At 43.2% G+C, this 27,431-nt stretch overlaps 1 protein-coding gene across 3 annotated transcripts in view; it reads right to left on the reverse strand.

Annotated features, from left to right (window-relative positions):
• Positions 1-10,721: 10,721 nt before the first annotated feature.
• The window catches only part of FGGY (FGGY carbohydrate kinase domain containing), a 207,520-nt gene continuing 190,810 nt past the window's right edge, over positions 10,722-27,431 (reverse strand). Inside the window, exons 16-17 of one of the 3 annotated variants that reach the window (XM_056532944.1) lie at positions 12,634-12,695; positions 10,722-11,173 (exon numbers count right to left, since the gene is read on the reverse strand). In XM_056532944.1, the coding sequence (XP_056388919.1) occupies positions 11,092-11,173; positions 12,634-12,695 (144 nt within the window). In that variant the 3' untranslated portion in view covers positions 10,722-11,091. The remainder of the gene's footprint in view (positions 11,174-12,633; positions 12,696-27,431) is intronic. The other 2 variants (XM_056532945.1, XM_056532948.1) reach the window with 2 other exon arrangements.

Here is a 27,431-nt window from a genome sequence, read left to right on the forward strand (position 1 = left end):
ATATATATATATATATATATATATATATATATATATATATATAGCAATTGGGTAATAAAAGGGTTTCAAAAGTAAAACTAGGTGATGAGCAAAGGACGTGTTTCTATTTGTTTTATGTATTAAAGGGGTACTCCAGTGGAAAACCTTAATTTTTTTTTTCAATCAACTGGTGCCAGAAAGTTAAACAGATTTGTAAATTACTTCTATTAAAAAATCTTAATCCTTCCAATACTTACTAGCTGCTGAATACTTCAGAGGAAATTCTTTTCTTTTAGGAACACAGAGCTCTCTGCTGACACCACGAGCACAGTGCTCTCTGCTGACATCACAAGCAATCAACTGTTGCCAGAAAATGTAAAAGATTTGTAATTGACTTCTATAAAAAAAATCTTAATCCTTCCAGTACTTATTAGCTGCTGAATACTACAGAGGAAATTATTTTCTTTTTGGAACACAGAGCTCTCTGCTGACATCATGACCCCAGTGCTCTCTGCTGACACCTCTGTCCATTTTAGGAACTGTCCAGAGCTGGAGAAAATCCCCATAACAAACATATGCTGCTCTGGACAGTTCCTAAAATGGACAGCAGAGGTCTGCAGAGAGCACTGTGGTCATGACATCACAGGAAATGTATTTCTTTTTTAGATTTCTCTTTAGTATACAGCCCCTAAAAAGTACTGGAAGGATTAAGATTGTTTTAATAGAAGTGCTTTACAAATCTGTTTAACTTTCTGGCACCAGTTGATTAAAAAAAAAAAAAAGTTCTCCACCGGAGTACCCCTTTAACTATTTAATCAACAATTGTAAAAGTTAAAGGGGTACTCTGGTGACATTTTTTTTTTTTAAATCAACTGGTGCCAGAAAGTTATACAGATTTGTAAATCACTTCTATTAAAAAAAATCTTAAATCCTTCCAGTACTTTTTAGGGGCTGTATACTAAAGAGAAATCCAAAAAGAAATGCATTTCCTGTGATGTCCTGACCACAGTGCTCTCTGCTGACCTCAGCTGTCCATTGTAGGAACTGTCCAGAGAAGCATATGTTTGCTATGGGGATTTTCTGTTCCTAAAGAGGACAGCAGAGGTCAGCAGAGAGCACTGTGGTCAGGACATCACAGGAAATGCATTTCTTTTTGGATTTCTCTTTAGTATACAGCCCCTTAAAAGTACTGGGAGGATTAAGATTTTTTTTAATAGAAATGATTTACAAATCTTGTTTAACTTTCTGGCACCAGTTGATTTAAAAGAAAAAAAAAAGTTTTCCACGGTAGTACCCCTTTAAGCTAAGCTTAGCTGCATAGAGAAGACTGCAAGAAGTATGGAATGAGGGGAAGAACTCTGACATAGCTGCCTACGAGAGGAGGGACGGTGGTTTAGCTGGGATGAAATAACATTTGTCCTTTGTACTTTCCAATGGAGCTTGAAAAATAAGTCTTCATACCTCTGATCTCTTCAGTGGATATTGTCATTAGTATAATCCTGCCTATCTAGCCTCCAGCAGCACAAAAGAACCTGTCATTCATTTGGTTAAAGGGGTATTCTAGGCAAAAACTTTTTTTTATATATATCAATTGGCTCCGGAAAGTTAAACAGATTTGTAAATTACTTCTATTAAAAAATCTTAATCCTTCCAATAGTTATTAGCTTCTGAAGTTTTCTGTCAATGATGATGTCACGTCCCGGGAGCTGTGCATGATGGGAGAATATCCCCATAGGAGCTGGACAGCTCCTGGGACGTGAGTCATCAGAAAACAGCAACTCAACTTCAGAAGCTAATAACTATTGGAAGGATTAAGATTTTTTAATAGAAGTAATTTACAAATCTCTTTAACTTTCCGGAGCCAGTTGATATATAAAAAAAAGTTTTTGCCTGGAATACCCCTTTAACCTCTTAAGGACCCAGGACGTACGGGGACGTCTCCGCACCCTGGGCCTTAAGGACCCAGGACGTCCCCGTACGTCATGGCGTTTTCCGGTCTCTGCCGCTAGCCGGGCAGAGATCGGAACTGGATGCCTGCTGAAATCCTTCAGCAGGCATCCAGGGCAAACGCCGAGGGGGGCCATGTAGGCCCTTGCGATCTGCGGCGATACCGGGCTGATGGGTCTCTGGGACCCGACCGCCCGATAATTTCGCATGATCCCGCCTGCCACCTCCTCCTATACCCTGCGATCTGTCGGTTAGTTAACCGACCAATCGCAGGGGGGGGGGGTTGGGTGGCGGTTACTTCCTCCTGTCCTGCCCGGCCCCTGAAAGTCCGGAGAGGACGGGAGGAAGACCGGAGGACGCGGCGGGGGACGGGGGAGTGCAGGGGACCGGCCCCGGTACTTACCTCGTCCCTGAAGACCCGGATCCAGACGATGAAGATGGCGGCGGCGGCGACAGGTGAGTATATCTTTAGCCGCGGTCGGGCCCTTTACAGCAATGCACGTCGCCGTAAAGCGACATGCATTGCTGTAATAGGAACCTGTAAACTACAACTCCCAGCATGCCCAGACATCCCTTGGCGTCTGGGCATGCTGGGAGTTGCAGTTTTGCAACATCTGGAGGTCCACAGTTTTTGAACCACTGTGCCCTTCCAGATGTTGCAAAACTACACATCCTCAGCATGTCCTTACTGTCCAGGCATGCTGGGAGTTGTAGTGCTGTAACATCTGGCCCTTCAGATGTTGCAGAACTACAACTCCCAGCATGCCTGGACAGTTTTGGCATACTGGGGGTTGTAGTTTTGCACCATCTGGAAGGGCACAGATTGGGAACCACTGTATTAGTGGTCTGCAAACTGTAGTCCTCCAGATGTTGCAAAACTACAACTCCAAGCATGCTGGGAGTTGTAGTTCGGCAACATCTGGCTCTAAAGATGTTGCCGAACTACTACTCCCAGCATGCCTGAGAATGTTTGGGAGTTGTGGTTTTGCAACAGCTGGAGGCACACTGGTTGGGAAACATTGTTTCCTAACTCAGTGTTTCCCAACCCGTGTGCCTCCAGCTGTTGCAAAACCACAACTCCCAAACATTCTCAGGCATGCTGGGAGTAGTAGTTTTGCAACAGCTGGAGGTCCCCCCCTTGTGAATGTACAGGGTACACTCACATGGGCAGGGGGCTTACAGTGAGTATCGGGCTGCAAGTTTGCGATGCAGCAAATTTTGCGCGGCAGCTCAAACTCGCTGTAATCCCCCGCCCATGTGACTGTACCCTAAAAACACTACACTACACTAACACAAAATAAAATAAAAAGTAAAAAACACTACGTATACACATACCCCTACACAGCCCCCCTCCCCTCCCCAATAAAAATGAAAAACGCCTGGTACGCCACTCTTTCCAAAATGGAGCCTCCAGCTGTTGCAAAACAACAACTCCCAGTATTGCCGGACAGCCGTTGACTGTCCAGGCATGCTGGGAGTTTTGCAACAGCTGGAGGCACCCTGTTTGAGAATCACTGGCGTAGAATACCCCTATGTCCACCCCTATGCAAATCCCTAATTTAGGCCTCAAATGCACATGGCGCTCTCTCACTTCGGAGCCCTGGCGTATTTCAAGGCAACAGTTTAGGGTCACATATGGGGTATCTCCGTACTCGGGAGAAATTGACTAACAAATCTTGGGGGATATTTTCTCCTTTCACCCCTTATGAAAAGGTGAAGTTGGGGTCTACTCCAGCATGTTAGTGTAAAAAAAATAAACTTTTTACACTAACATGCTGGAGTTGCCCTATACTTTTCATTTTGACAAGAGGTAAAGGGGAAAAAAGCCCCCAAAATTTGTAATGCAATTTCTCCCGACTACAGAGATACCCCATATGTGGGCGCAAAGTGCTCTGGGGGCGCACAACAAGGCCCAGAAGGGAGAGTGCACCATGTACATTTGAGGTGATTTGCACAGGGGTGGCTGATTGTTACAGCGGTTTTGACAAACGCAAAAAAAAAAAAAACCACATGTGACCCCATTTTGGAAACTACACCCCTCACGGAATGTAATGAGGGGTGCAGTGAGAATTTACACCCCACTGGTGTCTGACAGATCTTTGGAACAGTGGGCTGCGCAAATTAAAAATATTGTACAGCCCACTGTTCCAAAGATCTGACAGACACCAGTGGGGGGTAAATGCTCACTTTACGCCTTCTTACATTCCTCAAGGGGTCTAGTTTCCAAAATGGTATGCCATGTGTTTTTTTTTTTTTGCTGTTCTGGCACCATAGGGGCTTCCTAAATGCGACATGCCCCCGAGCAAAATTTGCTCTCAAAAAGCCAAATATGACTCCTTCTCTTCTGAGCATTGTAGTTCACCCATAGTACACCTCAGGTCAACTTATGGGGTACCTTCATACTCAGAAGAGATGGGGTCACAATGTTTGGGGGGTATTTTCTGCTATTAACCCTTGCAAAAATGTGAAATTTGGGGGGAAACACACATTTTGGTGAAATTTTATTTTTATTTTTTTACATATGCAAAAGTCGTGAAACTCCTGTGGGGTATTAAGGCTCACTTTATTCCTTGTTACGTACCTCAAGGGGTCTAGTTTCCAAAATGGTATGCCATGTGAGGGATTTTTCCTGTTCTGGCACCATAGGGGCTTCCTAAATGCAACATGCCCCCCAAAAACCATTTAAAAAAAACATACTCTCCAAAATCCCCTTGTCGCTCCTTCGCTTCTGAGCCCCCTACTGCGCCCGCCGAACAATTTACATAAACATATGAGGTATGTGCTTACTCGAGAGAAATTGGGCTACAAATATAAGTATACATTTTCTTCTTTTTTTCCCCTTGTAAAAATTCAAAAATTGGGTCTACAAGAACATGCAAGTGTAAAAAAATGGAGATTGTGAATTTTCTCCTTCACTTTGCTGCTATTCCTGTGAAACACCTAAAGGGTTAAAACGCGGACTGAATGTAATTTTGAATACTTTGGGGGGTACAGTTTTTATAATGGGGTCATTTGTGGGGTATTTCTAATATGAAGACCCTTCAAATCCACTTCAAACCTGAACTGGTCCATGAAAAATTGTGAGTTTGGAAATTTTGTGAAAAATTGGAAAATTGATGCTGAACTTTGAAGCCTCTGGTGTCTTCCAAAAGTAAAAACACGTAAATTTTATGATGCCAACATAAAATAGACATATTGTATATGTGAATAAAAAAAAATTATTTGGAATATCCATTTTCCTTACAAGCAGAGAGCTTCAAAGTTAGAAAAATGCTAAATTTTCAAATTTTTCATAAAATTTTGGGATTTTTCACCAAGAAAGGATGCAAGTTACCACAAAATTTTACCACTATGTTAAAGTAGAATATGTCACGAAAAAACAATCTCGGAATCAGAATGATAACTAAAAGCATCAGAGTTATTAATGTTTAAAGTGACAGTGGCCAGATGTGCAAAAAATGGCCGGGTCCTGAGGTGTAAAATGGCTGGGTCCTTAAGGGGTTAAGAACAGAATGATCCTTTAGATCAGCGTTTCTCAACCAATGCGTGCCTCCAGCTGTTGCAAAACTACAACTCCCAGCATGCCCAGACAACCTTAGACCAGTGTTTCCCAACCAGTGTGCCTCCAGCTGTTGAAACACTACAACTCCCAGCATAATTGGTCGGGCTAGGAGTTCTAGCCCGTCCAATTTTGCTGCACTATTTTTCATGGGTTTTAAAGTGTACTGTCACTTTACAAAACTTTTGACATGTCCTAGAGCAGTGGTCTTCAACCGGCGGACCTCCAGATGTTGCAAAACTACAACTCCCAGCATGTTGGCTGTCCGGGCATGCTGGGAGTTGTAGTTTTGCAACATCTGGAGGTCCGCAGGTTGAAGACCACTCTCCTAGAGAGTCAAAAGTTCTTGTCGGTCGGGGTCTGAGCGTTGAGACCCCGACCAATTGACTGAGACAATCCAATATACTTACATCGTAAGTTTGTCTCGCTTCCAGTTCTAGCTATTGGTCGCGGTCTGAATATTGAGACCCTGACCGATCAAATCTTTTCACATGTCTCTACAACGTGTCAAATGTATGTTTTTTAAAATAACAGTGCCCATTTAACTACTATATAGCCTATACTGAGAGAATATACTATAAATGCTTGATTAAAGGGGTACTCCACTGGAAAACATTTTTTATTTTTTTTTAAATCAACTGGTGCCAGAATATTAAACAGATTTCTAAATGTCTTATATTTAAAAATCTTAATCCTTCCAGTACTTATCAGCTGCTTTGTGCTCCACAGGAAGTTCATTTCTTTTTGAATTTCCTTTCTGTCTGACCACAGTGCTCTCTGCTGACACCTCTGTCCGTGTCAGGAACTGTCCAGAGCAGGAGAGGTTTGCTATGGGGATTTGCTCCTACTCTGGACAGTTCCTGACACGGACAGAGGTGTCAGCAGAGAGCACTGTGATCAGACATAAAGGAAATTAAAAAAGAAATTAACCTCCTGTGGAGCATACAGCAGCTGATAAGTACTGGAAAGATTAAGATTTTTAAATAGAAGTAATTCATAAATCTATTTAACTTTCTGGCACCAGTTGATTTAAAAAAACTGGATAGGGAAAAAGTTGTCTGATCCCGGAGGATTGGCTGTTGGGACCCCCAATCTCTCCCATGAATGGTGGGTTCTGGCAGCAGCGTCACGCTACGCCCCCTCCCATAGACATGCATGGAGGTGGCGTAGCGTTACGACCAGCTGCGAGACCCCCACTATCAGACATCTTATCATCTATCCTTTGGATAAGGGATAACATGTCTAGTGGCGGATTTGTAAATTACTTCTATTTAAAAATCTTAATCCTTCCACTACTTATCAGTTGCTGTATGCTAGTTTTTTTTTCCAGTCCGACCACAGTGCTCTCTGCTGACACCTGTGTCCATGTCAGGAACTGTCCAGGGCAGGAGCAAATCCCATAGCAAACCTCTCCTGCTCTGGACAGTTCCTGACATGGACAGAGGTGGCAGCAGAGAGCACTGTGGTCGGACTGGAAAGAACTACACAACTTCCTGTGGAGCATACAGCAGCTGATAAGTACTGGAAGGATTAGGATTTTTAAATAGAAGTAATTCATAAATCTGTTTAACTTTCTGGCACCAGTTGATTTAAAAAAAATGTTTTCCAGGGGAGTACCCCTTTAAGGGGGAATCTAACTCTTGGTACCCAAATGGGTAGATACTCTCCATTACAGTATATGGGCACTGAGACCTCATTTGCCCCATATTTCCAGTATCATTAGGGTCCCTTGGGAGTTGTACTTCTTGTCTTGTCTTTTGCCCCCTGACATCCTGGTGGGACCCTAATGTGTGGTGTCCCGGTACCTGTATAGAGGTCCCCATAGTCAGAGTCCCTAGGACGTCGGGGTCCCTCTTTTGTAGTTTTCCCCTTGTCACCTCACACATAGTTGATGACTATATAGCAGTTCTTATTAATATAAATATTAATATAAGTATAAGTATAGATATGTGTGTATTTAGTTATCTACCTGTTCGGAGCGTAGCAGGACCTGTGGGTCCCGTGATCAGGTTGAAACTCTATTGTTTTGCTACAGGACCTTTGGAGGTTCCCGTGACGTATCACCCACAATGCACTGTAACGGTGACAGTCGTACGGACAAATCCAAAACGGCCGCCCCCTGCCCATATAAGGGAGCTGCGCCCTCTTTGCTCTTGGGTTGCTGACCCTGGAAGAGGTGGGACCTCCGCAGCTTACAAGACGATTTACTAGGCCAAAGCCTTGCGGCCGCGGCCTCTAACATAACGGATAGACTAAGCAATTCCCCGCTACTCATCGCAAGATCACTGGACCTAAATACTCCCCTAAATCCAGCGGATCTCTGCTATACAATCCTTAAAGGGGTACTCCAGTGAAAACCTTTTTTCTTTTAAATCAACTGGTGGCAGAAAGTTAAACAAATTTGTAAATTACTTCTATTAAAAAAATCTTAATCCTTCCAGTACTTATTAGCTGCTGAATACTACAGAGGAAATTCTTTTCTTTTTGGAATGCTCTCTGATGACATCACGAGCACAGTTCTCTCTGCTGATGTTATTATAATAATAACACTTTATTTATTGTTGTCCTTGTGGGATTTGAACCCAAGACCCCAGCGCTGCAAGGCAGCAGTGCTAACCACTGAGCCACCATGCTGCCCTTAGCATACATCTGCTATGCATGGTTGCTAAAATGGACAGAGATGTCAGCAGAGAGCACTGTGCTCGTGATGTCATCAGTGTTCCAAAAAGAAAGGAATTTCCTCTGTAGCATTCAGCAGCTAATAAGTATTGGAAGGATTAAGATTTTTAAATAGAAGTAATTTACAAATATGTTTAACTTTCTGCCACCAGTTGATTTAAAAGAAAAAAGGTTTTCACCGGAGTACCCCTTTAAGAAGCTAAATTGGGCTTATCTGATCCCAACCGACTGTCAATCGCTGCTCACCTATATCTGTAGAGACTCTGTTATCTGGACTGTTACTGTTTCTACATGTACAGAAATTCTTCAGTAAAAGTTCCTGCAAGTTTTCAGTTAACAGCGGTTGTGGACAATCCTTTATTTCTGCATCACCTATTGCTCTTGGCAATAGGCCTATCAAGAATACAGCATTTAACCCTCACCCTGGCATCACGAGTGACAAGGGTTAAAGGAGTACTCCGGTGCACACTTTTTTCATGTTATCCCGTCCGGGCTGCAAAATAAAAGAAAACGCACTTTATCTTACCTGCCAACGAGCCCCCGGTGCTCCGGTACAGGTGTTCGGTCCCCAGGATGTATTCTTCTTACTTCCTGTTAGCTCGGCACGTCACACGGAGCTTCAGCCTATCACTGGCCGAGGCGGGACATCGCTGCGGCCAGTGATAGGCTGAAGCTCCGTGTGACGTGCCGGGCTAACAGGAAGTAAAAAGAATACAGCCCGGGGACCGAACGCCTGTACCGGAGCACCGGGGGCTCATTAGCAGGTAAGATAAAGTGCGTTTTCTTTTATTTTGCAGCCCGGACGGGATAACATGAAAAAAGTGTGCACCGGAGTACTCCTTTAACAGCGCCCTTTATTATCCCGAACAGCAACACTCTAACTACCCTACACCCCCACAAGGCAGAGTCCTCTCATCCGCCACCACAAATGGAAATCCTGTTCCTCATTCTAATCATCCAGCACAATAGGAAGAGACACCTGCTGTTTGTTGGGCCCCATCCACATCTATCAGGGGCACGAAGAGTCCACGACCCGGAGAACTTCCTGCTCTTTCCTCTTCTGGAACAAAAGCCTGGGCGAGTATAACATCCACAGCAACAGCTGCTACTTATGAGGATGATAAGAAATGTGGGGTCTATGTGAGGAGGTGGGGGTCCGACCCAGACTGTCAGCCATGAATTCATGACTTTATATCCTCACACTCCGATAAAGTCCAGTAATGTCAGTAGATTAAAGGGGTATTCCAGGAATTTTTATATATATATATATATATATATATATATATATATATATATATATATATATATAGATAGATCAACTGGCTCCAGAAAGTTAAACAGATTTGTAAATTACTTCTATTAAAAAAATCTTAATCCTTCCAATAATTATCAGCTGCTGAAGTTGAGTTGTTGTTTTCTGTCTGGCAACAGTGCTCTCTGCTGACATCTCTGCTTGTCTCGGGAACTGCACAGAGTAGAAGAGGTTTGCTATGGGGATTTGCTTCTAAACTGGGCGGTTCCCGAGACGCGTGTCATCAGCGAGCACTAAGACAGAAAAGAACAACTCAACTTCATCAACCCATAAGTACGGAAAGGATTAAGATTTTTTTTTATAAAAGTCATTTACAAATCTGTTTAACTTTCTGGAGCCGGTTGATTTTATATATATATATATATATATATATATATATATATATATATATATATATATATATAACGTTTTTTTTTCCTGGATAACCCCTTTAAGGGTTCAACCTACCAGACATTTATAGTGCATCCTATAGAACAGTGGTTCCCATTTAGGGTGCCTCCAGCTGTTAAAAAAAACCTACAATTATCAGCATGCCCAGACAGCCAACGGCCAATGTTTCCTAACCAGAGTGCCTCCAGCTGTTGCAAAACTACAACTCCTAGCATGCTCGGACAGCCAACGGCCAATGTTTCCTAACCAGAGGGCCTCCAGCTGTTGCAAAACTACAACTCCTAGCATGCCCGGACAGCCAACGGCTGTCCGGGCATGCTGTGAGTTGTAGTTTTGCAACAGCTGGGGGGAACTATGGTTGGGAAACATCCCATATCCTAGGTCTGCAAACTGTGGACCTCCAGCTGTGGCAAAACTATAACTCCAAGCATACCCGAACAGCAGGAAACACTGGCCTAAGGCTGTTCAGACATGCTGGGAGTTGTAGTTTTGCAACAACTGGAGGCACACTAGTTAGGTAACTTTGGCCTTAGGCTGTCTGGGCATGATGAGAGTTGTAGTTTTGCAACAGCTAGAGGCACACTGTATGGATAACATTGGCCTAAGGCTGTCCGAGAAAGCTGGGAGTTATAGTTTTGCAACAGCTGGAGGCACACTGGTTAGGTAACTTTCGCCTTAGGCTGTCTGGGCATGCTGGGAGTTGTAGTTTTGCAACAGCTGGAGGCACATTGGTTAGGTAACCTTCGCCTTAGGCTGTCTGGGCATGCTGGGAATAGTAGTTTTTCAACAGTTCAAGGCACACTGGTTGTTAAACACTGGCCAAAGGCTGTCCGGGCATGCTGACAACAGCTGGAGGCACACTGATTAGGTAACACCGGTCTAAGGCTGTCCGGGCATGTTTGGAGTTGTAGTTTTGCAACAGCTGGAGGCCCACCATTTGGAAAACACTGGCTTAACCACTCTGTCATGTGACAGAGTAGAGAAAGGACTACAACTCCCAGCATAACTCTCATCATTTTCCACGTTTCCTGACTCCTTGAAGGTTTCTTATCACCTTGTAAATGCTTTAGAAAAGAAATCTGCATTGTGATTGACAGCGGGAGAAGGTCCCAAATTTATTACAAAGATATCACCCCCCCCCCCATACAGATCGCTTTATCGTAAACATTGTATTGTATCCGATGGCGTCCATTACTGCGGTAAATGACATCTGATCCCGTCGCTCTTAACATTCGTCCATTATGGCCTGATACTCCCTCTGGTGCTCGTAGAGTTTCAGGAATACTTGATACTTCTTCTCATAGAATCTGCTCAGAAGAAAGACACATTGTTATTACAGAGAGGGCGGTCTCTAAAGTGTACTGCATAACTACAACTCCCAGCATGCCTGGACAGCCTTTGGCCAGTGTTTCCCAACCAGTGTGCCTCCAGCTGTTACATAACTACAACTCCCAGCATGCCTGGACAGCCTTTGGCCAGTGTTTCCCAACCAGTGTGCCTTCAGCTGTTACATAACTAGAACTCCCAGCATGCCTGGACAGACTTTGGCCAGTGTTTCCCAACCAGTGTGCCTCCAGCTGTTACATAACTACAACTCCCAGCATGCCTGGACAGCCTTTGGCCAGTGTTTCCCAACCAGTGTGCCTCCAGCTGTTACATAACTACAACTCCCAGCATGCCTGGACAGCCTTTGGCCAGTGTTTCCCAACCAGTGTGTCTCCAGCTGCTGCAAAACTACAACTCCCAGACAGCCATTGGCTGTCTGGGCATGCTTGGAGTTGTAGTATTGCAACATCTGGAGGTCCACATGTTGGAGATCACTGATGTCATATCAATGTGAGAAGGTATTGTTGCCGTTGGCTGTCCGGGCATGCTGGGAGTTGTAGTTTTGCAACAGCTGGAGGCACACTGGTTGGGAAACACTGGCCAAAGGCTGTCTGGGCATGCTGGGAGTTTTAGATTTGCTACATAATAAAATTGTATGCACGAGCCAGACCATCTAGTTTGTTGCCTGGCCGGGCATGCTGGGTGTTGTAGTTTTGCAACAGCTGGGGGCACACTGCTTGGGAAACAGAGGCCTAAGGATGTCTGGGCATGCTGGGAGTTGTAGTTTTGCAACAGCTGGAGGCACACCGGTTGGGAAACCCTGGCCTAAGGCTTTGCGGGCATGCTGGGAGTTGTAGTTTTGAAACAGCTGGAGGCACACCGGTTGGGAAACCCTGGCCTAAGGCTTTGCGGGCATGCTGGGAGTTGTAGTTTTGCAACAGCTGGAGGCACACCAGTTGGGAAACCCTGGCCTAAGGCTGTGCGGGCATGCTGGTTGTTGTAGTTTTGCATCAGCTGATGGTCCACAGTTTACAGAACAAGGATATGGGACAGCTTTTCCCAACCATGGTGCCCCCAGCTGTTGCAAAGCTACAACTCCTAGCATGCCCGGACAGCCGTTGGCTGTCCGGGCACGCTGGGAGTTGAAGCTTTGCAACAGCTGGAGGCACCCTGGTTGGGAAACACTGATCTAGGAAGCACTAGGTGCAACCTCTAATTCTACCACTAGGTGGCAATCAGCCTCCAGTAATAGCAGAGCTGACATGTCCCGGGATTCGTGCAGCAGGGTGGAGTAGTGTTGGAGAAAATGAATCCCAGTGAACCAGGACCAGACCAGTCCTTCACTCCTCATCACTGGTTTGCTGTACTGGTGCCGGCCTCGCAGGTGCTCACACCAGGGGGTTCTGGCTTTTTAATGTGATTACATTTCTGGAAAAGTTACCTTTTGTGTTCAGGGTTTGGAAGGACGATCTTTCCAACCTTGGCCATTTTCCGCATGGCTTCCTGCGGATGGAAGGAAAATCAGGATCAACAATTCCCCGTATTATAGTCTTATAATCAGAGACGCCGGGGGTCCTGGCTCCATCATCAGGTCCGGCTACAATAAGGCTCCTGTGATGGGACGGATTATAACGTTCATTCATGTAAACGTAATTAGAAAGTTAAACAGATTTGTAAATTACTTCTATGTAAAAATCTTAATCCTTCCAGTACCTATCAGCTGCTGTATGCTCCACAGGAAGTTGTGTAGTTCTTTCCAGTCTGACCACAGTGCTCTCTGCTGACTCCTCTGTCCGTGTCAGGAACTGTCTGGAGCAGGAGAGGTTTGCTATAGGGATTTGCTCCTACTCTGGACAGTTCCTGACATGGACAGAGGTGTCAGCAGAGAGCACTGTGGTCAGACTGGAAAAAACGACACAAATTTCTGTGGAGCATACAGCAGCTGATAAGTACTGGAAGGATTAAGATTTTTAAATAGAAGTAATTTACAAATCTGCCACTCGACAGGATAAGATGTCTGATCGTGGGGGTCTCGCTGCTGGCCGTCATGCCCCTCCCATAGACATGCATGGAGGTGGCGTGGCGCTGCTGCCGAAACCCACCATTCATGGGAGATCGTGGGGGTCCCAACAGCCAGTCCCCCGTGATCAGACATCTTTTTCCCTATGCTTTGGATAGGGGATAAGATGTTTAGGGACGGGGTAACCCTTTAAGACTAGGTTTCCACACAAGTTGTTTTTTTTGGGTGTTTCTTTTTGGAAAACTCCCACTTTTGTTTAAGGGATTAAAACGAAGTATCCATATTTTTGTGTGCAATTTTTCTGGGCAGAAAAGACTTTTATGGGCAGAAAAAAGAAAACGCCAAGAAAATTTCAATATAGGTTTTACATTTGTGTTTTTTATTATTATTATTATTATTATTTTTTTTTTTTTAAACTCTTGGTCACTTTTATCTTTGTGAAAAACTGCAAAACACTGAAAAAAAAGCAATTTCCACTAAAAGGAAAAAGATGGCAGACAAAATACCAGAAAAAAACACCAAAATGTTGCGGCAAATTAGCCGTATGGCAATTGCTTGTGTTATTTCCGCAAATGTTTGAAATTGCTGTGAAAGTAATCTTTTAGCGCAATTAAAATATGTTGGTTTTACAATGATTTAATTCATTTGTGGTATGGTAAGAGTATGCGGTAACGAGTTTTTCTACTGTATATCTCCGTATGTACAGTGATGGGAAGAAATCTGAAGGATTTGCAATAAATATGGTTAAAAAGGGATCCCTACCACATCAGCTAAAACAGGTAAGCACAAAGCATGCACAAGAACCTCTACATTATTCTCTAATAATAATAATCTATGCCGCACTATATAAGCAAAAAATAATAATTCTGTATTGCTTCCTTAAGATCAAAACTTCTGATCACAGGAGGTGATCCCTTAGGCTTTTGTTTCCCAACCAGTGTGCCTCCAGCTGTTGCAAAACTACAACTCTAAGCATGCCCGGACAGCCAAAGGCTGTCCGGGCATGCTTAGAGTTGTAGTTTTGCTACAGCTGGAGGCACACTGGTTGGGAAACACTGCCTTAGACTCTGTACCTCACTCAAGGTTTCACTTGCAAGATACATCAGCCTACGCCTGCCACATCAGCTAAAACAGGTAAGCACAAGGCATGCACTAGAACCTCTACGTAATTCTCTAATAATAATCTATCTTGCACTATATAAGAAAAACAAATCCTGTATTGCTTTTTTAAGTCCACAACTTCTGATCAAGAGGAGGTGATGCTTTAGGCTTGTGTTTCCCAACCAGTGTGCCTCCAGCTGTTGCAAAACTTCAACTCCCAGCATACCCGTATAGCTAAAGGCTGTTTGGGCAAGCTGGGAGTTGTAGTTTTGCAACAACTGGGGGCACACTGGTTGGAAAACACTGCCTCAGTCTCTGCACCTCACTCACGGTTCCACTTGAAGATACATCGGCCTATTCCTGCCACATGAGCTAAAAACAGGTAAGCGCAAGGCGTACACAAGACCCCCTACATTATTCTCTAATAATAATCTATGTCGCACTATATAAGCAAGCTGGAAGTTGTAGTTTTGCAACAGCTGGAGGCACACTGGTTGGGAAACACTGCCTCAGACTCTGCACCTCACTCAAGGTTCCACTTGCAAGATACATCGGCCGATTCCTGCCACATGAGCTAAAACAGGTAAGTGCAAGGCGTACACAATGACCCCTACATTTTTCTCTAATAATCTATGTTGCACTATACAAGCAAAAAAGAAAATCCTTTATTGCTTCTTCAAGTCCAAAACTTCCGATCAAGAGGGGGTGATCCCTTAGGCTTGTGTTTCCCCAACCAGTGTGCCACCAGCTGTTGCAAAACTACAACTCCCAGCATGCTGGGAATTGTAGTTTTGCAACAGCTGGAGGCACACTGGTTGGGAAACACTGGCCTAAGGCTGTGCGTGCATGCTGGGAGTTGTAGTTTTGCATCAGCTGGAGGTCCACTATTTACAGACCAAGGATATGGGACAGCTTTTCCCAACCAGGGTGCCCCCAGCTGTTGCAAAACTACAACTTCTAGCATGCCGGGAGTTGTATATTTGCAACAGCTGGAGGCACACTGGTTGGGAAACACTGCCTTAGACTCTGTACCTCACTAAAGGTTCCGCTTACAAGATACATCAGCTTACGCTTGCCACATCAGCTAAAACAGGTAAGTGCAAGGCGTACACAAGAACCACTATATTATTCTCTCAAAATAATCTATGTTGCACTATATAAGTAAAATAAATAAATAAATAAACAAACTATTTCCCGGGGGGGGGGGGAGGGGGGGGGGGGCTTCTTTTATTGCTGTAATATTGGTTGTCATCCCGTTATCCCATAAACAGAAATCACAAAGAATTGGATGAATAGTCTATTAAAGAGCCCGATGGGTTTGTCTCTTATTGGGGAACACCCTCTAAATAGCTTCACTTTTGATTCCATTGTCCCGGGGTCCCTGTGAGACTGTTCTGTCCATCTTTGTGGGTTCACAATAGGACGTGACGCAGGACACTTGTGACAGCCCATTAAACATAACACGACCCTATTAACACCCACGTACAGGTTGAAAATTAAATCCTACATAGGGCGACATTGTCAGGGGATGAATGGAGGGGCCGACGTCCCACAAAGACGCCATTCTTCATCGGGGTCCCTCACATTTTCAGATAGATCCTTTATTTCTTTTTTTTTTTTGCTGCACAAAGCGCTTCTATAAATAAACACGGGGCGTGTAGACTTCTGAGCAAGTGGACGGGGTCATCGCAGAACAAGAAGGAGCTGATGTCCAGCACGGAACATAAAGGGGCTTATTCAGCACTTCAGGCCGGTCTCGTAATGTCGCGGTTAATACTGAGGCGAGTAAACAAAGACGGTTCAGCGGCCGAGAAAGTGGAAAACAATTCCCCCAATATCAATGGTGGTGATTCATCTGTAAACAGCTTCACATGGAGAGAAGACGTCAGGGGGGGGGGGGTTACTTCTCAGATTATATTATGGGGGAGTTTACGGTATTGTTTACTGGTTTTACTAGATGGACATAAACGAAGAGCAACTCCAGTCCACAATGGGAATAAAAGCAACGATAAAGCGACCATCCCTGACATACGAGCTGGAGATTTAATTTCTAATGTATTTAAATACTTTTTTTAAATTCTTTATTGTTTCACCTATATAAAAGAATATAACTACTATAATACTGTCTCCTATATACAAGAATATAACTACTATAATACTGCCTCCTATATACAAAAATATAACTACTATAATACTGCTCCTATATACAAGAATATAACTGCTATAATACTGCTCCTATATACAAGAATATAACTACTATAATACTGCCTCCTATATACAAGAATATAACTACTATAATACTGCTCCTATATACAAGAGTATAACTACTATAATACTGCTCCTACATACAAGAATATAACTACTATAATAGTGCTCCTATATATACAAGAATATAACTACTATAATACTGCTCCTATGTACAAGAATATAACTGCTATAATACTGCCTCCTATATACAAGAATATAACCACTATAATACTGCTCCTATATACAAGAATATAACTACTATAATACTGCTCCTATATACAAGAATATAATTACTATAATACTGCTGCTATATACAAGAATATAACTACTATAATATTGCTCCTATATACAAGAATAGAACTACTATAATACTGCTCCTATATACAAGAATATAACTACTATAATACTGCTCCTATATACAAGAATATAACTTTTATAATACTGCCCCTATATACAAGAATATAACTACTATAATATTGCTCCTATATGCAAGAATATAACTACTATAATACTGCTCCTATATGCAAGAATATAACTACTATAATACTGCTCCTATATACAAGAATCTAACCACTATAATACTGCTCCTATATACAAGAATATAACTACTATAATACTGCTCCTATATACAAGAATATAACTACTATAATACTGCTCCTATATACAAGAATATAACTACTATAATACTGCTCCTATATACAAGAATATATCTACTATAATACTGCTCCTATATACAAGAATATAACTACTATAATACTGCTCTTATATACAAGAATATAACTACTATAATACTGCTCCTATATACAAGAATATAACTACTATAATACTGCTCTTATATACAAGAATATAACTACTATAATACTGCTCCTATATACAAGAATATAACTACTATAATACTGCTCTTATATACAAGAATATAACTACTATAATACTGCCTCCTTTATACAAGAATATAACTACTATAATACTACTCCTATATACAAGAATATAACTACTATAATACTGCCTCCTTTATACAAGAATATAACTACTATAATACTGCTCCTATATACAAGAATATAACTACTATAATACTGCTCCTATATACAAGAATATAACTACTATAATACTGCTCCTATATACAAGAATATAACTACTACAATACTGCTCCTATATACAAGAATATAACTACTATAATACTGCTCCTATATACTAGAATATAACTACTATAATACTGCTCCTATATACAAGAATATAACTACTATAATACTGCTCCTATATACAAGAATATAACTACTATAATACTGCTCCTATATACAAGAATATAACTACTATAATACTGCCTCCCATGTAACTATATAGAAGGATATGCTGTAACAATTCATCTATAATATTGGAGGGATATGACAGTGAAAGTCGTTGATGAAGACAGAAATTGAACAAAAAAAAAGATCCAATAAAAATATTATTTTTAGAATTTTTTTTAAATTTAATTTTAATTTTTAAAACTATAATGTTTCCCCTTTATATGATTTCCTCTGTGTTTCTCATATGAATCTGTATCAGATCTTCGCTCCCCGTTCTTACAGTGGATTTTACTGTGAATGTTTACATTGGTTTCCATGGATACGGCGCTGTAAATATTTGCGCCTGTAGGGATTATACAATATCCTATTGCATTATAGAGTAAATACAAACCATGCCGGCCGCTGTCACAGGAGGCTTCACTGTGCACTATGAGGCGGTCACATCTGGGAAGTGTTTAGGAGATCTGCTGTTCCTTGGGAGGAGGAGGAGGAGGAGGAGGAGGAGGGAGACATAATTCGGGAGAAACTAAGAGAATGAACCCAACCTGGAATCTGACTACGGTTTATAATACATAAGTCAAGTCTAACCGTACCGGTCACCTATAGGCGGGAGGTGCAGTAATGGCGGTCATACACGCAGTGTTACGCCATGGATGGTGATGGCGCCATACATTGTAGAGTACAAAAAATGTCTCCAATGTCCGTCAATTGGTCACCCCTACAGTGTGTGTAATACAAAAATTGTAATAAATAGACGTCCACGCTGATTTATAAGGTAAAAATACGAAAGTTTAGACTTATGTGAAACTTAATCATTTTATGAGACAGTAGACTATGGTAATAAATGGGTTTAGGTCCAATTCCCTGGTGGCCTAGGGTACAGGAGAGACTATTGTTTGGTTCCATTGAGGTCTATGGTAATATATGAGTTTGCGCTTGATTCCCTGGTGGTCTAGGGTACAGGAGAGACTATTGTTTGGTTCCATTGAGGTCTATGGTAATATATGAGTTTGCGCCTGATTCCCTGGTGGTCTAGGGTACAGGAGGGAATTTTGTTTGGTTATATTGAGGTCTATGGTAATATATGAGTTTGCGCCTGATTCCCTGGTGGTCTAGGGTACAGGAGGGAATATTGTTTGGTTCCATTGAGGTCTATGGTAATATATGAGTTTGCGCCTGATTCCCTGGTGGTCTAGGGTACAGGAGGGAATATTGTTTGGTTCCATTGAGGTCTATGGTAATATATGAGTTTGCGCCTGATTCCCTGGTGGTCTAGGGTACAGGAGGGAATATTGTTTGGTTACATTGAGGTCTATGGCAGTGGTCTCCAACCTGCGGACCTCCAGATGTTGCAAAACTACAATTCCCAGCATGCCCGGACAGCCAACGGCTGTCCGGGCATGCTTGGAGTTGTAGTTTTGCAACATCTGGAGGTCCGCAGGTTGAAAACCACTGGTCTATGGTAATATATGAGTTTGTGCCTGATTCCCTGGTGGCCTAGGGTACAGGAGGGAATATTGTTTGGTTCCATTGAGGTCTATGGTAATAGATGAGTTTGTGCCTGATTCTCTGGTGGCCTAGGGTAAAGGAGGGAATATTGTTCGGTTCCATTGAGGTCTATGGTAATATATGAGTTTGTGCCCGATTCCCTGGTGGCCTAGAGTATAGGAGGGAATATTGTTCGGTTCCATTGAGGTCTATGGTAATATATGAGTTTGTGCCTGATTCCCTGGTGGCCTAGGGTAAAGGAGGGAATATTGTTCGGTTCCATTGAGGTCTATGGTAATAGATGAGTTTGTGCCTGATTCCCTGGTGGCCTAGGGTAAAGGAGGGAATATTGTTTGGTTCCATTGAGGTCTATGGTAATATGAGTTTGTGACTGCTTCTCTTGTGGTCCAGGGTATACGAGAGAATATTGTTTGGGTCTATGCTAATAAATGGGTTTGGACCTGATTGCCTGGTGACCTAGAGTAAAGGAGAGAATGTTGTTTGTTCCATGGAGGTCTATGTTAATAAATGGGTTTGAGCCTACTTCCCTGGTGGCCTAGGGTATACGAGAGAATATTGTTTGGTTCCATGGAAATCTATGGTAAAAAATGGGTTTGAGTCTGCTTCCCTGGTGGTCTAGGGTAGTAGTGAGTTTAATGCCGTGATCCTTTCTGGCTTAGGGCAGGGGATAAGATAATGCTTTCTTCTCTGGTGGCCTTTGATAAACAAGGGGTTAATGCCTGCTTCCATGCTTAGGTAGTAGTTTTCCTGGTGATGTAGGGTTTAGTACTTTCTTCCGCCCCTTGAAGATCAAGGGTAGTGGTGGGGTCAATTCCTCTATCCTTGGTACTTTAGGGCAATGGAACAGTTCATTCTTGCATCCCTGGTGGTCTAGTGTAATCGAGGGGTTGATGCACGTTTCCATTTTGGTCTAGGGTAGAACAGGGGTTAATTATTGCTCTTCTGGTTCTGGAAGGTTCATTATGGAGAAGAATATTTGTTTTCATTAATAATTTGTTTCCAGGTCCAAGGAAGCAAATGTCAGCTCCTCTTGTGGTCTAGAGAAGTAGAGGGGTTGCTTCCCTGGTTACCTCCTGCTTTACTGGTGGTCTAGAGCAATTAAGGGGTTGCTTCCCTGATGGTCTAGGGTAGGAGAAGGGTTAACGCGAGCTTTTCTGGTTGTTTAGGCTAGTTGGATGGTAAATTTCTTTGTCCCTGGTGGTCTAGGGCAGTGGAGAAAATAATGCCTGCTCCTCTGGTGATCTAGGGCAGTTGATGGGTTGTTTTTCTACTGTCTAGGTTAGAAGATGGGTCAACCACTGCTCTTCTGATGGAATAGGATAGTAAATTCCTTCATCCCTGGTGGTCTAGGGAAGCAGAAGGGTTAACTCGAGCTTTTCTGGTTGTTTAGGCTAGTTGGATGGTAAATTCCTTCATCCCTGGTGGTCTAGGGCAGTTGATGGGTTGTTTTTCTACTGTCTTGGGTAGAAGATGGGTCAACCCCTGCTCTTCTGATGGAATAGGGTAGTTGGGTGGTAAATTACTTCATCCCTGGTGGTCTAGGGCTGTAGAGTAGATAATGCCTTCTCCTCCAGTGGCCTAGGGCAGGTGAGGAGATAATGCCTGTCCTCTGGTCGTCTAGGGCAGTAGGGTGATTGCTTTCCTGCTGGTCTAGAAGGGTCAAGTACTGCTTTTCTGGTGGTCTAGGGTAGCTGGGTAGTTAATTCCTGCTTCTCTAGTGATCTAGGGAAGTAGAGTGTTTCCTTCCCTGGTGGTCTAGGGTAATGGTAGTGTTATTGCTTTCTTCCTCTGTGCTATAGGGTAGAGGAGAGGGTTAATCCCTAGTGTCCATTACAGAATATTCAAAAACGTCATCTCATAGTTTGAAAAATATTGTTAATCTCTGTCCTAGTCACATGATCTATCAATCTATTGGTGTCGCGCATCGGCTCTGCTGTGGCGTCGCGGGGTCAGCCTGTTCATTATTATTCCTCCTGAGCAGCGCTCGTCCACACGCCGTGTCCTCGCTGACATCATAATCTATAACATAAAATTCCTGAGGAAATCTGTTCCTGATAACCAGAAAACCGCACAGTCATCTCTCCACCACTTCAGCTCCATATTGGCTGAAATACTAATTCTCTGACCCCGAGGGCGGCTACCATGAGGATGTAGCAGAGTTATGTTCATCAGAACAGTCCTTAGATTCTGCTGGTTACTGAGGTGGAGCTCGGGACGCTCACCTCCTCCAGCCCACCAGGACTCCTCGGCTCTTAGCCACTAAGAGCCAGCAGAAGCGTAAAACAGAAACATAATGTAATGTATGTACACAGTGATCTCACCAGCAGAATAGTGAGTGCAGCTCTGGGTTATAATGCAGGATATAACTCAGGATCAGTACAGGACAAGTAATGTAATGTATGTACACAGTGACCTCACCAGCAGAATAGTGAGTGCAGCTCTGGAGTATAATACAGGATATAACTCAGGATCAGTACAGGATAAGTAATGTAATGTATGTACACAGTGACCTCACCAGCAGAATAGTGAGTACAGCTCTGGAGCATAATACAGGATATAACTCAGGATCAGTATAGGATAAGTAATGTAATATATGTACACAGTGACCTCACCAGCAGAATAGTGAGTACAGCTCTGGAGTATAATACAGGATATAACTCAGGATCAGTACAGGACAAGTAATGTAATGTATGTACACAGTGACCTCACCAGCAGAATAGTGAGTACAGCTCTGGAGTATAATACAGGATATAACTCAGGATCAGTACAGGATAAGTAATGTAATGTATGTACACAGTGACCTCACCAGCAGAATAGTGAGTACAGCTCTGGAGTATAATACAGGATATAACTCAGGATCAGTACAGGATAAGTAATGTAATGTATGTACACAGTGACCTCACCAGCAGAATAGTGAGTACAGCTCTGGAGTATAATACAGGATATAACTCAGGATCAGTACAGGATAAGTAATGTAATGTATGTACACAGTGTCCCCACCAGCAGAATAGTGAGTACAGCTCTGGAGTATAATACAAGATATAACTCAGGATCAGTACAGGATAAGTAATGTAATGTATGTACACAGTGTCCCCACCAGCAGAATAGTGAGTACAGCTCTGGAGTATAATACAGGATATAACTCAGGATCAGTACAGGATAAGTAATGTACTATATGTACACAGTGACCTCACCAGCAGAATAGTGAGTACAGGTCTGGAGTATAATACAGGATATAACTCAGGATCAGTACAGGATAAGTAATGTAATGTATGTACACAGTGACCTCACCAGCAGAATAGTGAGTCCAGCTCTGGAGTATAATACAGGATATAACTCAGGATCAGTACAGGATAAGTAATGTAATGTATGTACACAGTGACCTCACCAGCAGAATAGTGAGTACAGCTCTGGAGTATAATACAGGATATAACTCAGGATCAGTACAGGATCAGTAATGTAATGTATGTACACAGTGACCCCACCAGCAGAATAGTGAGTACAGCTCTGGAGTATAATACAGGATATAACTCAGGATCAGTACAGGATCAGTAATGTAATGTATGTACACAGTGACCCCACCAGCAGAATAGTGAGTACAGCTCTGGAGTATAATACAGGATATAACTCAGGATCAGTACAGGATAAGTAATGTAATGTGTGTACACAGTGACCCCACCAGCAGAATAGTGAGTCCAGCTCTGGAGTATAATACAGGATATAACTCAGGATCAGTACAGGATAAGTAATGTAATGTATGTACACAGTGACCTCACCAGCAGAATAGTGAGTACAGCTCTGGAGTATAATACAGGATATAACTCAGGATCAGTACAGGATCAGTAATGTAATGTATGTACACAGTGACCCCACCAGCAGAATAGTGAGTACAGCTCTGGAGTATAATACAGGATATAACTCAGGATCAGTACAGGATCAGTAATGTAATGTATGTACACAGTGACCCCCTTTATTCTCACACACAATACTTCCTTCTATGTCTCTGTGCAGTTATTTTAATAACTCTGACCATCACTTCTGCGGTTGCTGCTGGTTCGGTTCCTTAATGTTCTAATATAGTCCCTGTTAATCCGCCCTGAGGTCTGTATGTCCTGAGCGCTCAGTACATACTGTAAGTTGCAGAGATGCCAGGGGGTTGGGGCAGATTATATGGATCCTACGCCCGGCATCGCCAGTGCTAAGCTGCATTTATTCCCGTCTGCTCCTCTACCAGACACCACGTTCTGCTGATTCCGCATCGGAGCCATAATCCTGCCCTAACCCCGGACTCTGGAGCAGCCGCAAAACATCCCCCCCGTCTCCGCTTCGTAAATATTTAATCAGCTCACGCAGCGGGTCTTATGGGGGGACCTGGAGCACTTAGTGCCGGGCCTGGGGCTTATGGATTGTTCATATAAAGCCCCCAGCTGCTTCTAATGTAAACAGAGCGGGACGCGATGAGTCCATTGTTCTCGTCTAAACAATAGAACAATCCATATCGCATGTCCCGAATATATTCCATAAAGCAGGTGCTAAATAACTGGAATAGCTGCCGCTGCAAGATAACAAACACATAAAAAAACGCCCCAACAATGTATATTAGGAGCAGCGCCCCCCCTGCCCCGGCCAACACTTGTCATAAATGGATTAACACTTCGTTTCTAACCTCTCATTAAGAAGAGAGTCGGGGCCCATAGTAACAGCTGTGTGCTGGGGCCCGGAGGCTGTGCTAAAGCCTATAGCGTTTTTTTTTTTAATTTTTTTCAAACATTGTGTGCAAAACTACAACTCCCAGCATGCCTGGACAACCTTTCATTAGTGTTTCCCAACCAGTGTTCTTCCAGCTGTTGCAAAACTACAACTCCCAGCGTGCCCGGACAGCCTTTGGTCAGTGTTTCCCAACCAGTGTGCCTCCAGCTGTTGCAAAACTACAACTTCCAGCATGCCCGGACAGCCTTTGGCCAGTATTTCCCAAACACCATACCTACAGCTGTTGAAAAACTACAACTCCCAGCATGCCCGGACAGCCTTTGGCCAATGTTTCCCAACCAGTGTGCCTCCAGCTGTTGCAAAGCTACAACTCCCAGCATTCCCGGACAGCCTTTGGTCAGTGTTTCCCAACCAGTGTGCCTCCAGCTGTTGCAAAGCTACAACTCCCAGCATTCCCGGACAGCCTTTGGTCAGTGTTTCCCAACCAGTGTGCCTCCAGCTGTTGCAAAACTACAACTTCCAGCATGCCCGGACAGCCTTTGGCTGTCCGGGCATGCTGGGAGTTGTAGTTTTGCAACCGCTGGAGGCACACTGGATGGGAAACACTGCTCTAAGCTCAAGAGAAGCTCAATTCATCAGCCACGGTTCCCTAGAGGTTTCCTCCACTGGGGTTTTTCAGAGCAATCTGGGAGTTAAAGTTTTGCAACAGCTGGAGACACACTGTTTGGAAAACACAGGCCTATAGCCAATAACTCTCTCGGGTACTAATACTGAAGATTTTAAATACACTTTAGAACCCCATTTTACAGTTGCTGGATAACCCTGAGGCTGTGTTGAGGCGTTTTACTGCACTTTTACCGCTTTTTCATGAAAATGCTGTAAAAATTAAGCAATTTTTTTTAGAGGTAAATGGCGTAAATTTTTCAGCATGTTTGAAAAATAGCAGTACAATTAAGGGTTAAGTGGCCTTAACACTAATTAAATGCTTCATGTGAACACAGCCTAAATGGGGTTAACACATTCACACTGTTTTAAACCATTGGTGCTTTAAAGGTTTCCAAACTTGATCCTGTGCTGCAACACCCTCTCCATAGCCTCCATCCCCTATAAAACAGGCAAATAATATCCCCAATTTATATTACTCACCCTGTACTGATCCTAAGTTATATCCTGTATTATACTCCAGAGCTGTACTCACTATTCTGCTGGTGAGGTCACTGTGTACATACATTACATTACTTATCCTGTACTGATCCTGAGTTATATCCTGTATTATACCCCAGAGCTGTACTCACTATTCTGCTGGTGAGGTCACTGTGTATATACATTACATTACTTATCCTGTACTGATCCTGAGTTATATCCTGTATTATACTCCAGAGCTGCACTCACTATTCTGCTGGTGAGATCACTGTGTACATACATTACATTACTTATCCTGTACTGACCCTGAGTTATATCCTGTATTATACTCCAGAGCTGTACTCACTATTCTGCTGGTGAGGTCACTGTGTACATACATTACATTACTTATCCTGTACTGATCCTGACTTATATCCTGTATTATACTCCAGAGCTGTACTCACTATTCTGCTGGTGGGGTCACTGTGTACATACATTACATTACTTATCCTGTACTGATCCTGAGTTATATCCTGTATTATACTCCAGAGCTGTACTCACTATTCTGCTGGTGAGGTCACTGTGTACATACATTACATTACTTATCCTGTACTGATCCTGAGTTATATCCTGTATTATACTCCAGAGCTGTACTCACTATTCTGCTGGTTATAGCGCTGACCGGAGACGCTGCTCTGTTGTGCCCACCGGGGATGCGATCCGCCTAGCGGGACGTGCCCGCTCGCGGATCGCATCCCGTCCCACTCACCTCTCCCGATCTCCTGCTGGGTCCTGGGGGCGCGCGGTCCCGCTCTCTAGGGCGCGCGCGCCGGGGCTCTCAGATTTAAAGGGCCAGCGCACCGCTAATTGGTGCCTGGCCCAATCACCCTAATGAGCTTCCATCTGCTCCATGTATATTTAAACCCGCTTCCCCTTCCTGTCCTTGCCGGATCTTGTTGCCTTGTGCCAGTGAAAGCGTTTCCTTGTATGTCCCAAGCCAGTGTTCCAGACCCTCTGCCGTTGCCCCTGACTACGACTCTTGCTGCCTGCCCTGACCTTCTGCTACGTCTGACCCTGCTCTTGTCTAATCCCTTGTACCGCGCCTGTCTCAGCAATCAGTTGGGGTTGAGTCGCTATAAGGTGGAACGACCCGTGGGTTACCTGCCGCTGCAAGTCCATCCCGCTTTGTGGCGGGCTCTGGTGAAAACCAGTAACCCCTTACACTCCGTTCCCCTGGTACGGCCCACGTCATCACCCCACTGACACAGAGGATCCACCACCAGTATCCTAACAGTATACCTATCTGGATCCTGACAGCTGGGTTTGTGAAGAATATTATAAACATTGTACTGTACCTTTAATTGTTTCAATGTGTGAATTTTGTGTGCCTATATTTTACATGTACACAATAAAAGTATGTTTTTATGATCCTAGCGTTTTTCCTATTGCTATTTTAATATCTTGTCATACCGGCTTTGGCCAATTGACGGCGCTGTGGGAAAATGTATGTAACTCAGGAAAATCACTGATTCTGTGAAATGTTTCTATCAATGTACATTGTGTTTTGGAAAGAAAAACAGAGGGTGGGGGAGGGGGAGCACGAAGGTCCGAACTTCTCTCCGCCGCGCTCACTTATCACTTTTTAAGCTGAGTTGTGTTATTTCCCAGAAAAGGAACATAAAAACACCTGACTGGTCGTCGTATAAAACCAGCGGCTCAAATATTTGTGGATAAAACAGACGTTAAACTTTAGATTTATAACTTTTTTTTGTCCTATAAAAAGTTGATTTAAAAACATTACAAGACCTTTTGGATAATAAATTTACGTTTGTGATACAATGTTTCCTTTGTATTTTCTTACATATTTTCTGACGCTTTACACCAACGGTTTCTGTAAAAGGCGGAGCCTAAATACCCCAATATGTGATAATCTCCTCCCATGATGATGTCATCACTGAACCACACTGCCCAGCATGTTTTTCTGGTGTGTAGTTCATCAGGGAGCTGTTGCCGTCTATTTATTATTTAGTCTGTGTGTTCACTGTTCACATGTATTATTTACACACTTTGTCTAGAATTAACTATTTATAGCATCACTTTGTACCTTTATAAATAGTAATTTGCATCGGCACGCACATTGGGCTTTTTAACCTGTTAGTTGACAGGAATGGCTGAAAGAGGGTCTATGACCAATTGTCCACATTAATAACCACATGAGTAGGGTCGCCACCTTTCTTGCAAAAA

The sequence above is a fragment of the Hyla sarda genome, chromosome 7 (assembly GCF_029499605.1).
Source record: "Hyla sarda isolate aHylSar1 chromosome 7, aHylSar1.hap1, whole genome shotgun sequence".
NCBI lineage: Eukaryota > Metazoa > Chordata > Amphibia > Anura > Hylidae > Hyla > Hyla sarda.